General features: G+C 36.5%; 1 protein-coding gene across 4 annotated transcripts in view; it reads left to right on the forward strand.

Moving 5' to 3' along the window:
• Nucleotides 1-4,887, forward strand: part of SH2D4B (SH2 domain containing 4B) — a 125,031-nt gene extending 120,144 nt beyond the window's left edge. For all 4 annotated transcript variants that reach the window (XM_040563009.1, XM_040563010.1, XM_040563011.1 and 1 more), the window contains one exon: nucleotides 2,581-4,887. In XM_040563009.1, the coding sequence (XP_040418943.1) occupies nucleotides 2,581-2,673 (93 nt within the window). In that variant the 3' untranslated portion in view covers nucleotides 2,674-4,887. The remainder of the gene's footprint in view (nucleotides 1-2,580) is intronic.
• Nucleotides 4,888-12,322: the final 7,435 nt, after the last annotated feature.

Below are 12,322 nucleotides of genomic sequence, written 5' to 3' on the forward strand. Positions count from 1 at the left end.
TAAAATTGGATTGGCAATACCACAGGAAAGGTCTTTTAGTGAAATTTCATCATTTTTCAGCCTTTGATGTGAAGGCTGTAATGTGCAAAATCATAGGAGCAGGGCATTATGGGAAAGAAGGGAATATGTAGGTTTTCTCTTGTCGGGATGTGCTAAGGGTTGTTCCTTAGTATCCAAAACAATCTTATGAGAGTAATTTGCTTGAAGTCTTTGGTGAGTTTAGATGTGCTTGAATTACTTTGCCTCTTTGTTTCCTGTTTACCAGATGGAGACTAAATAGGAGCACCGTTTCTGATGGTGTAGGTTGTTTTCATCATCTTACCTTTCTCTCCATCTTATTCATTATTTTTAATCCTGCTTTTCTCTCTTAGCCACCCTTACAATTTCTCTTGATCCTCTTTTCAAGATTTCTCTGCGTTTCCTTTTTATCACCCTTTTGGCACTCTCATTTCAAACTAATTCTGTTTTTTTTTTTGTTTGTTTGTTTTTCCCCTTCCTTTTCTTCACAGCATTTAATTTTTCCAATATTCAGTCTTGCAGACACTAAGCAGAGATTATACTTATTCTAATTTCCATTCTTTTCTAAATCTTTCTGTTATTCCGGTTAGTTTGCAACATCTCTTCAGTCAAACCTGCACACTATTTCTTCCAGCTGTAATCCTTATATTGCAACTGTTATTAGCAGTACAGTATGCTACTGTAAGTCACCTTTTTGTAATTTTATTTAACAAAATGAAGCTGACTTTCTCAGAATTTACATTTCATGAAGGAACAAGGATTATGACATGATATCCTTCATAAAAACATAGATAGTCACTACTTAAATAGGATTTTTAGTTGACCAAATCAAAAAATAAATGAATCAAGGGCAGAAAATCCCAAACTCATTCAGGTTGGCTGAAAAAGATTAGTTTGTCCTGTTTTCATCACAGCTTTTCTCATCGTAGGCAATCACTGTACTAGAAACCTATCTATTTACAGACTTGTCAGAAGCAGAACAGCTTTTAGATTATGATGTTTAAAAAAAAAAAAAAAGTTTCTTAGATATCACCTGATAATAGTTAACAGTTCCCCCTGTGTTAAGCCTATCAGAGGAAATGCTTCGTGTTTAATGTTTCCACACAGTTCTCTTTTATCTGTTTAACTTAATAGCTACGTTAAAACTGGTCTCTTTGACTAGTTCAGTAGGCATCTTATCCCCTCACTCAAGTGTTTTTTCTGGTAATCAGCTACGCAATCTTGATGTAAATGATTGCACAATGGACACACACTCTTGTGCAGCTATTGCTATATTGTTTGGAAAAAATGCCACTTCCTCATTGCTGTTTTTGGCAAGAGTATAGCTCCCCAAACCAAAAGATATCCGAACTTCTTTGAGGGTTCCTTTTCACTTTCAAGCAAAATGAGCAGGGCTGACATATCTTCTTTTTTTCAGGTGCTTATGTTTATTCATCTACTACTGCTTCATTTCAGTTAAAAAAAGAATTAGAATAGGTCATTCAGCTGACACATATAAGGGATGGTAACCATTTTGAAGAACAAAATTCTTACAGAAGTGAGTGTGAATGTTCATTTTCTGTTATTTGCATTTAAGTACTTTCCAGAAGGCAGGAATAACACATCCAACATAATCGCTAAATCTTTGTATTTACTTCCTCATAATTTTCTCAGAAGTATTTAATTTGAATAGTAACTTTATGAAGCTAGCCTGATGAGTGAAAGAATGACAACTGCATGTGTCCTGAGGAAATCAGGCACTGAATTTCCATTGTATTTTTTAATGGAAACTAGATGCTTTTTGAAAATTTTAGGCCCAAAGCTTGGATCAAACTTTATGCTATTGTAGTCAATAATATTCTGAATTCTGACTCATTTTGGTGCATTTGTAGATCTCAAACTTCTATTAAAAAAACAAAACAAAACAACAACAAAAAAACAGAATTATCATTACTCTAGAAGTAGTGCAAAGACCTCTAGTTTTCTAATAAGATTTTTTTTTTGGGCAGTATTTAATTTATGAGAAGAGGTGCTATTTGTAAAAAAACATCTTTACCTTAGCAAGGTTAATATCTTTCAACTCTGTAATCAGCCAAAAAGCTGTTACTGTTGTGTGTGAGCACTCAATGTGGAGCTCTTCCTCAGTCCACCTGGGGAAGCTTCTTTCATCCCAACGACTATGGAAGTAGCATAGTAGGACTGGCATGTGTGTTAAATTAACCACTGAGAACACCCCTTACAGGCATCTATAGCTTTTTTCTTAATATAGCAACTTACAGGTAAGTCAAATCACAGCCTTTTTTGTATAACAACTATTTGATTTCACTATTTGGTACTAGCCCAAGTTACTACTGACATGAATACAAAATAAAGAAAGCATGAAGAAAATGAGTACTTGATAGGATCCCTTTGCTGTCTTTACTTATTTTATCAAGTATTGTTTGTGATCAATTATCAATTACAGTGGAGTGTGGGTTGTTTATTATTATTATTATTTTTTATTGCTGTTGGTTTCTTTTCTTGAAAGACAGGGAAAGGCTTGGACATCTGTGAACGATATTCTAATTGGTTGTATCTTTTTAGGAGGAAATCATCACATCCTCAGGTAGGGAGCTACTACTGGAACCATGTGGACAGCAGAAGAATCCACCAGACTACAGCCCTTTATTCGAGTAACCAGAACTAACAGTAATGTGTTCTGGATAGCTACAGTAATAGATAGCTACAAAAGTAAACACTAAAAAGTAATTAACAAACTTTCAAAGCCACTAGTCTTGTGGCCAAAATAAATATCCTCATTAGAAGACCCAAAATATTTCTGTTTCACATCTGAATTATCATTATTATTCATATTGCTAATATTCTGAAGATGAGAACTTACTGTCAGATTGCAAATGAAGACTGTTACCAGAAATTTTTAAGAGGTTGTGGCCAATTGCACTGAAAGCTAAGTTCCTATCTTAATTTTCTTAATGTTTAAGATTGAAAAATAAAATCATATATTTGTAACAGCTAGGAGTATGGATGGGAATTATTCATCAAGTATTGTATAGAGTACCAATATTGTTGAACGGGTTCTTTTTTCCAAAGCAAGGTTTATCAGTTTCTATTGACAATCTCATCACTCAGTGATTCACTTTTGATAACAAGAGATGCAGTCTTAAAATGTCCTTTTACAGTTTGTCATTGCTAAAATGTTTAGGTATAGCTGGAAACTTGCCATCATGCTTTTGAATATAGACCGACAAAGTTAACCACAGCAGACAGTCAGAACAAGGTCATTCACATTTTATTTACGATTTCATGCAGTCCAGCTGCCGTGGAAGGAATTTGACTTCTGTACAGAAAGTGGTTAGTTTCTTCTAAATTAGTTATTCTAGTAACCACAACTCACACTGATCTTGTCATATTTTGTGTAGTGATGTGCAACACGCTGGAGATTGCTAGCTTTATTTTGCTATAGTACCAGATACCTTCCTTAGCTGAGCTATAAATGGTTACTCTAACACCTCATAATAAAGCAAATCAAGAAGTGCAGCAAATAAGCAATGCTTATTAGCTGGAACAGTTGATCTTAGTTTACATTTCTCAGATGAGAAGACAGCTGGGCTTCTTGCAACAAGTAGTTTTACAGTGCTAGAACATTCTATAGCTACAGCTAATATCTTGAGTAACAAATTGACTTGGAAGCTAGATAAAGGGGCAAGATACCCAAGTTGTTTTGGAATTTTGTTAAAGTGTGGTCCTCTGCAGGTCAGCAGGGGTGGATACCCAAAATGGAATACAGCTTTGCAGTTCTGAATGTAGATGTAATTCCTCTATTAGGATCTACAATCTCTGTTAAATGAGAAGCCTGGTATGTCTGATCTGGGTCTACAATACACCTGGTAAAGGTATATACAGACATGAATCCAGCTGGTGGAGCTCAGCACAGGGTAATTCACTGTGCTTTTCAAATATGGACCATATAGAAACCATCACAGAAAGTTGCGTGTTTTTTTTCATTCAGTAAGTGCCCCTCCAAAGGGCCCCATATCTATACTATCTGCTTTCTCAAAAAACTAGCTCTCATTTTGCACCTTTTATATAGGCATCTCAAGAATCCCCCCCATCTTCAGGTTATTTACAGCTGCACATGTTCCATTACAGAAGAACTGTACCCCTACTTTACAGGAGGAGGGAAAGGGACATTTTAAAGTTAAGAAGTGTAAATATACAAAGACTCTGAGGCTAGAGAGCAGCGGTTGACTGTAGGACTGATAGCCCAAAGAGAGTACTGAATAATTAAGACGATATTTAGACATCTAAACATCTTTGCAGAGTGGTATTTTGCCTTAAAGAACTGTTTGTTTGTTTGCTTATTTGTTGTTTTTTTAAAGGCATAAAATGACTTCTCTTAGGAGAAGTTGCTAAGCATGCTGGAAAACATATATGCAATTTCCAGAGTTTTTCTGAAGATTACTCAAGCCATTGTACACAATTTTGGGAATGTTTAAATATAGAAAATTGAAGAACTTGTTCAATAAGGAATTCACATTTGTAGAGATTGTTAATATTACCACTATTTATATTTCTTTCTAGTTACACAATTCTCAACAACTTCCTGCATTTCGTTTAGTGGATAAGAAGGCTTGGAAATATGGCTCTGTATATTACATGTCCTATTGTGATGTAATTAACAACCTAACGGCAGTTTCATTTTCATTTCAGACTACATTTCTTACTTCTAATTTTGTAAATTCCTCTGCCTATTCCATCTATTTCTTATGCTGGGTTTTACCTGGCTTTAAAATAAATTCCATGTAAGTTCCTCTGCAAATGAAATTACTGTCTGGAAAACTGCAATTTCATCTGAGAGTTTTATTATGCTAATAAATGTCAGAATTCTCAGGTAAAGGAATTGCTTTTTTTTTCTTTTTTTTTTTTTCTCCCCCATAGCCCCACAGAAATAATAAAAAAAATGAGTCAGCCAATTCATACAGTATCAGCAAAGAAAAACTCAACAATATATAACCAGAAGCAGTAGCAATAAAATACAGTGCAGCTTAACTGAAGATAAATTTCAAAGGAAACAAAAGGATATCATAGCAAGCAGAAATTAAGAAGAACAGAAGCTTTCCTTGGTAGACGTGCAGCTGCTGCCAATACACTCAAGGGCTGTGAGGGAAGTACAATTGTGGAGATGATTTCTAAGCTACAATACTTCTTTTTGCCCTGCAGAAACTCAGTGGACTATGAAAAGGTAGCCATTTAGTAGGAAGAAGAGAAGGAAAAGCAGTGAAGGAGTAAACATGGAAAATGAAGAAAATAAGAAAGGGAAAAATATGCTTATCTGGTTGTTTTAGAAGCATTTTGGATTTTTGCTGCCTTTGGAGAAAGACGCTGCTACTTCCCCTTTGAAGGTGACCCTTTTATTCTGTAGGCCTCAGAGATTTCAGCTATGAAATGAGTTTGAGCTCTATCTACCTTGGAGCTAGATTTCACACTATTAGTCTACAAGAGTTGGGCTTGTCCACCTCTTGGTTGCAGCCTTGAACACTGTATCTGCTTCACTCTGTCTGCGTCTACATTTAGTGTTGTTTGAAGCTGTTCATCTCAGTATACAAAATCTTTTTAGTGCTGCAGTTTCATTGTCTGAAATGGCCAGCTTTATTCTATTATGCAATGACCTTCAAGTCTTGCTTTCAGATCTGTTTTTCTAGCAGTAGCTATTGTTGAGTCATAAGAGGTAGATGTTATGGATTTTCATTATAAGATTTCCTGTCAATTTTTCTTGTCAATGAGGCCACCGGGAATACAATGAGAGACCTATTATGGTAATTCTGTTTCATAGGGAAAAATGCTACAGCAATAAGGAAAACTTTTAAACACTTAAATGAATTGAACTTTTCTTTATATCTGTTTCACAGCAATAAAATATGGCATGCAAGTTCCCAAGCTTGTTTGCACGTATCTTTGAAAAAGCAGCTCTTGAAGATTTATTCTTGCTTCTTCCTGGATCCACAGATGCATCTGTTCTTTCTAATTTTGTTTTAATCTATTATATGTGCATACATAGACATCTCCAATTTACTACTGCTGTTTTCTGTAAAGGAGAGCAAAAATCAAGCAAAGAAACTGACAGTAATCCTGGATGAGATTTTCAAGGCACCATAAAGAATGTAGATGCCAGTCTATTATCTCTTACAATTACTGTAATGAAATAACTATCTAGTACGAGTATTTACATATTATTAGATGTATAACAGCATAATCCAAGCCAACTATTAAGTGCGGAAACCCTCTTGTGCTGAATAAGTACTGAGTAAAAGATGGCTCCTGCCTCAAGAGATATCTACTTAAAAATTTTAGTTACAACAGAGGTTATTTTCAGACTTACTGAGTAGAAACTGCTTCCAAAGACCATGAATTCAAAGTGAGAATTTCCAGTAGATTTCAATGACTTTGAATCAAATCCATAAAACCTGTTTCTCTGCTGAGGTGAACCAAGGTTAATACACTGGCTACAGTAAACCAATTCAGTTTTGTAAGAAATAGGGATCTGCTTCTGCTCATTCTTCCCCTGTGTCCCCACAAACCTGACTACAGAGCATTAACGGAGTTACACCACATTTCACTGCAGTCTAAACTCTTCTCTTTATGTAATGCCACAACACAAACTTGATCTCAAGTGAAATGGGGAAGTTCACAATGGGAGAAGTTTTTCTCTTCCTTTGTATAAGTGAATTTGTTTCCATCATTTATAAGTTGGAGTCTATTTTTCAATGATTTTCAAGGACTGACTTTCTTTTCTGTCTTATTATGCCTCTACTTTAAGATTCCTTTTTCCTTTCCCAAGAGAATGGGGTTAGTGACCTCTGTGAAGTAATATCATGTCCCCTGGCTGGGCTATCAATTGCAGAATGACGTGTTTGCACTTGACCAGATGTTTGACTTGTGTTTCCTGAGATGAATCTTCTGGATACATACTGTCTGATGATAATGATACATAATTGAATTTTATAGCTAATTTCTTGCCATGCAAGTGCTGCATGAAACCTCTTCAAACATTTGTTTACTGCTAGCAATTAGTCCTGTAGCTTGTATATTTACATTATGACCCATAGCTAATGCACATTTTCTACTAGGCTGGAGCCTTCAGTGAATTTGGTTTCTTCTCTCTTGGAGACTACTCTTCCAGTAGTTTTAAATTAACATAACAATTTTATAGTATCTTTATTAAACATTGATATTTTATCTTACTTATGGAGAAGAAATCACCACAAAGGAGACTGGACATTTAGTTTGGTCCTAATTTTGTCCTTTTGATCTGTGTGCAAAGAAAATACTTAGCATGTTTTTATGTCTCCTTTAAAGTTTTGCTGATATTTCTCCCCTGTTCTCAGTTTTAATGAGAATTTTATGTGGGAGAAGGTCATACACTCATGAACAATGGAGAATAGGAAAGAAAGGAGCTAGGACTGTCTTTATTCATAATGGTTAACATACAACAGCTGGCAAAGTCTTTGATTTATTGTTTCCTGAGACAGAGTGTATTTCTTGCTTAGCATTCAGAGGATCTAGGCTGAGACCTACTGTCCCTACTTGTCCCTTATACAACTGAAACAGAAAAGTGCTCATACAGAATCTGAAAACGGCCCAAATTGAGTTGAATGAGTAATGTTACATGCCCCAGGAGTGGTACAGAAGTAGCATATAGGAAAAATAAGTGAAGATCTCAATCATAAGGAGGTAAAGACATTTTTTATATAGGTGTGTAGAGCTAGGAGTGTTTACATATTCTTGTTTGGTAGAAGTTAGTTCTTTTAATCATACAGTTGTGATTCATGGTCAACCATATGAAGATATGAGCAATCTTAACAGTCCTCCTATTATTCAAAAAAATCATAGAATTGTCTGAAAGGAAAATCAGAAATAATTCTCTTAGACAATAGTTATACATTACTATATGGTATGTGAAGCAGAGAATTTTTAAATGTGTTATACCTAACTGTTGGGATATGAGAATGTAAAAGCTAGACACTGCTCACCACATAAAGCATAGTGAACTTATTAGCGTCATTTTTACAGCACTTAAAATTCAACAAGGAATAAAGCTATCCCAGGTTATACTCCTCTCCTGTAGGGAATGCTGTCAATGTTGTAAAAAAAGAAAATATCATCTCATCTAGGATTTTAAACTTAATAGTGGACTTAAATATTATAGCAAAACATTTCAGAGACCTACACTAAACACTGTGCTGCACTTAGTAAGATAAACTGTTGCACTCATATTCGTTCTTGGTCCTCAAACACCCCTTTCTAGTGAAAGCCTGATACTAATGAGAAACATCTTTTCAGTAAAACACATTCAAATCCAACTTTATGGAAGTTGTATTAAGGTATATGTTTCATTATCATTTTTACCATTAACATTTTCTCTCAGGGAATCCCAGGAAAAAATAAAAAATTAAAAATTAAGAGCAATGACCAAATGCATACAGTTCTGATCTGACTTCTAGACGGTGTTTTGTTACCTCCTCAGTGCTGCATTCAAAGCATGCCGGTTCATCTATTTTGAATTTCAGTATGCTATGTGCTACATTGGAATGTATCTACATTTTTGAATAACAAAACAGTTGAGCGCTGTACACGTGAACAAATTGTTCTATGGGACAAAACTGTCTGCCCAGTTCCAATGCTGAGCCCCCACATCCGCTGGAATTCTTGTAGCAATTCTTAGTTGATAGTTGGGAATTATTTATAAGCACTGTCAATCAGAATCACTTTTCACTTTTTCTGGAAAGAAACTGAGCTACTTTAAAACCTTCCATTGACATTTTAAATGTAGAACTGTCCTATTTTCAAAATGCAAATTTTTTTTTTTTTTTTTTTTTTTTTTTAATGTTGCAATGTTTTAGAATTAAAAAGCTTTAAATTACATACAGGCATTTCTAATTGCAGAAAATAGGAAAAGTATGCAAAATTTATCACAAAATTTGTATTTTTTAGTCCTCTCTAAAAGAAAATGTGGTGCATTAGGCTCCAAAGTCAAGACAGATATTCCAGGATTTTGACATTTGATTAGGTATCCATTTTCTCCCTATTTCTTTTTAAGGCAAATGGAAATACCCAGGCAATAGCTATTCAAAACTTTAACCCCATTAAATGGTCTGATTTGACAAATGAAATATATTTATGAAGGTTTAAATAAGACCCCAGATAATATTTTCTCCTGAAAAATCAAGCTGGCAAGGTGGATAAATTCAGCAAAAAGAATGAATATTGATCACAATTTTGAATATTTTGCATTAAATGCTTGGATCCTTTCAGTATGACTTCCATTTTTACTACTACTAAATTTGAGTACTGAAAAACAATTAATTTAAAAGGAATAATAAATAATACACTGGAAATTGTCTGCTATTCCAGTTTCTCTGAAAAAGGCTAATTCTATCTACCCTATGGTTATATAAAAGACTAAGCCTATTCATGAACTTTTTGCAGGAAAAGGATTTAATTTTCTAAGTTGTCATTATGACTAATCACAACAGCAATCTCCTTCTGGATGAAGGACTCTGATTAAGAAATGGAAAGTACTGACTACATGTTCAAATGCTAAATAAAACATTTGCAATGAACCAGTTGCACGCAAATGAAAAACATTTAAAAACAAAACCAACCAAACAAAACCCATTTAAATCAGAGATATTTTTTTATATACAGGGTATATGAGTTATTCTTGACTGTGATTTTGCCTGTAACTTTAATATATACACACAGCATATACAGATGTATGTCCTGCAGAGTAGCCATTGTCCTGTAGGGAAATGGCTTTGACTCCTGTTGTTCGCCTTAAGCTGGACTAGAAACTAATTTCATTCAAAGTTCCAGGTAGTGTGGTATCAGCTCCTCTGTCATTGGTTATTTGAGGTTATGTTGGGTTATCAGAGAGTGTGAAAAATTTTGAAACCATGAAATATTTCCACGATTTGAAAAAAAATTCTTCCCCCTACTTGCCCTAGATAAGAGTCAGTTTTCAAGGGAATAAAAGGAGGCTTTATGAAACTGTTGCAGCTATCTTTTTCTTATTGGTGAGCAGAGATTTGCACAATTCATTAAGGTCAATGAGAAATAAATGGGGAATAAGGAGTTTACAGCTGAGTCATTTTTTATTTATTCTATTCTACAGCACCGCACATGTAATTGTGAAGTGCTAACCCGGCTGTTCTCGGAAGTTGTTCAAAATCCAATGGACTAAAAATACTCTGTCTGCCAAGAAGACACTCAAGGTGATTTGAAAAGGCTTGGATGCTTTTACTTTGGGCCATAGTCTGCAGATAAATTAAGAGGCATCAGGGCTTCCCCCCCCCCCCTCCTTTTTTTTTTTAATTATTTTCTCTCTTTCTCCTTGTCCCCCACACCTATTAATAATGAACCGAATTCACAACAATCAAGGAGAAACCTGCCTGCTGGCTAATACACTGTTTGTAATATGGTGTCTGCGTCTCCCCACGGTGCTAAAATTCATTTCAAGTTACACTTTAGTAATTGATGATCACTTGCCATATCCCTTTATAAAGCTTTTTTATCAATGTCTTTGGTGGTTCGTTTTATATCAGCAGCAAATCAATGAAATTTTAATGGAACAGAGCGCTCTACTTGAGACTGAATTAATGTTGCTTTACCCGTTTCAATATCAAGTGAAGTTTTCAAAGTCTAGCAGGATAATAGTTTTTCAGATTTTTTTTTTTCCTTGATAACTTTGTTTCTGCGCAATGGTGGCATCCTTGTGATCAGTTGTAATAACGATTAAATGCATTAGTGAACTTAGTTTAATAGTAGCCATGTGCTGTGAGAGACAACGTAAGAAAGTGGGGTTTGAAACTAATAGCTGGATCCATGATCAGGAATGTAAATGCCACAGTGATATAGCTGTGAGTACATTAACTCCTGGAGTACTGGGGGGGTGTCAAGGACAGGAGGATCTTAATTGGTTTTAAAATCTCCACGGTGATGCAGTAATTAACTGTGCACTGGGAAGTACAACAAGGTCAAGGACTGAGTTCCCTTCTCTGAAGCAACAGAAGGAACCTGACTTGCAGTCAGCCGCAGAGTCCATCAGCACCACAGGAATCGCATCAGCCACTGCGGCCTCATTGCAGCAGCCTGTGGTATACAGAGGTCTTGCCTCAGTACATAAATCCTGCCAGCCTAATGTATGGGTCTTGAGAGGCTCCGGCAGCTCTCAACATTGTCTTGGAGCCATCTGTACAGCAAAGTGATTGCATTGTGTTTTTCCCTTGTAGAAAGGCTTTCTTTGTGTTCCTCTAAGAGATGGATTGTGGTGTTTTCACTACTGTGAATGCCTCAAAAACATAGGACAGCAACAACTTACTTCCACACTAGCCTCAGCCTCCCTTTTGGTAGTTTTGAAGCGTGTTTTTTAGCACAGCTGGGCTTCGGGCGGTGGCAGCCACCCACCGCACCTGAGCGGCCGCACCTGAGCATAAGGGCTCCCGCCTCATGCCGTGCCCTCAGCGTGAGTCCGCTCCCTCACCACACACACCTCGCCTCAGGTTGGGGGCTGAGGGGAGGACCCGGGGGTGCCACCGCCAGTCTTTTCTTTCCCTCAGGACTGACAGGCTTTTAGACCTCATGCTTCAAGTCTGGTATTTCTTAGCTGTTCTCAGAAAAAAAAAAAAAAAGTCTCTCAAAATAAGAGGAAAAAATGAGTTATGTATCAAAGAGCAGCAGCTGCAGGGGATGAAGCCAGCGTGGTGTACCTTGCTCTTCACTGCTCCAAAGAAAGGTTCTGGGGGTGAGGGTGCACCCTTGCAGCTTTGCTGGAAAGAAGCTTTCAGTACCTGTTTTCATCTGCTAAAAGCCTCCCTATGAAGCAGGGCCCAAACTAAGCCTAATAAAAACTTTTTTCCTGGGCTGATTCCTCTCAGGCTTAACGTATTAGATAACTACAGGCTGACAGAATGAACTGGTTGTAGGAGATACGTGAGGGCACGCCAAACTGTGCTGGTTTAAGTATCTTCATCTGCTGCAGAGGACTTGCTCAGTTGTGGCATTTGCAGCTGGACAGTAGAATGTGAGGACTGTAAGGAAGGGTGCTGCAATTTTGTCTCACACTGCAGAGGAAGGGGCTGGTTCTCCAGCAGTGCCCAACTGGTGGAGGTGGACTGGGCGGTAAGGTGCATTTTTTTATTACTTGACTTAGCTTCCCAAAATTGCCAAGGTGCTGGTGTTTAGGAATGCTATTGCCTGGTACTTGAAACAGGAAAAATCACAATGATTGATAATGAAGGGGGCTATCCCTGGCTTATTTTTTCTACTT

Source organism: Cygnus olor, chromosome 7 (genome assembly GCF_009769625.2).
Source record: "Cygnus olor isolate bCygOlo1 chromosome 7, bCygOlo1.pri.v2, whole genome shotgun sequence".
In the NCBI taxonomy this organism is placed as follows: domain Eukaryota; kingdom Metazoa; phylum Chordata; class Aves; order Anseriformes; family Anatidae; genus Cygnus; species Cygnus olor.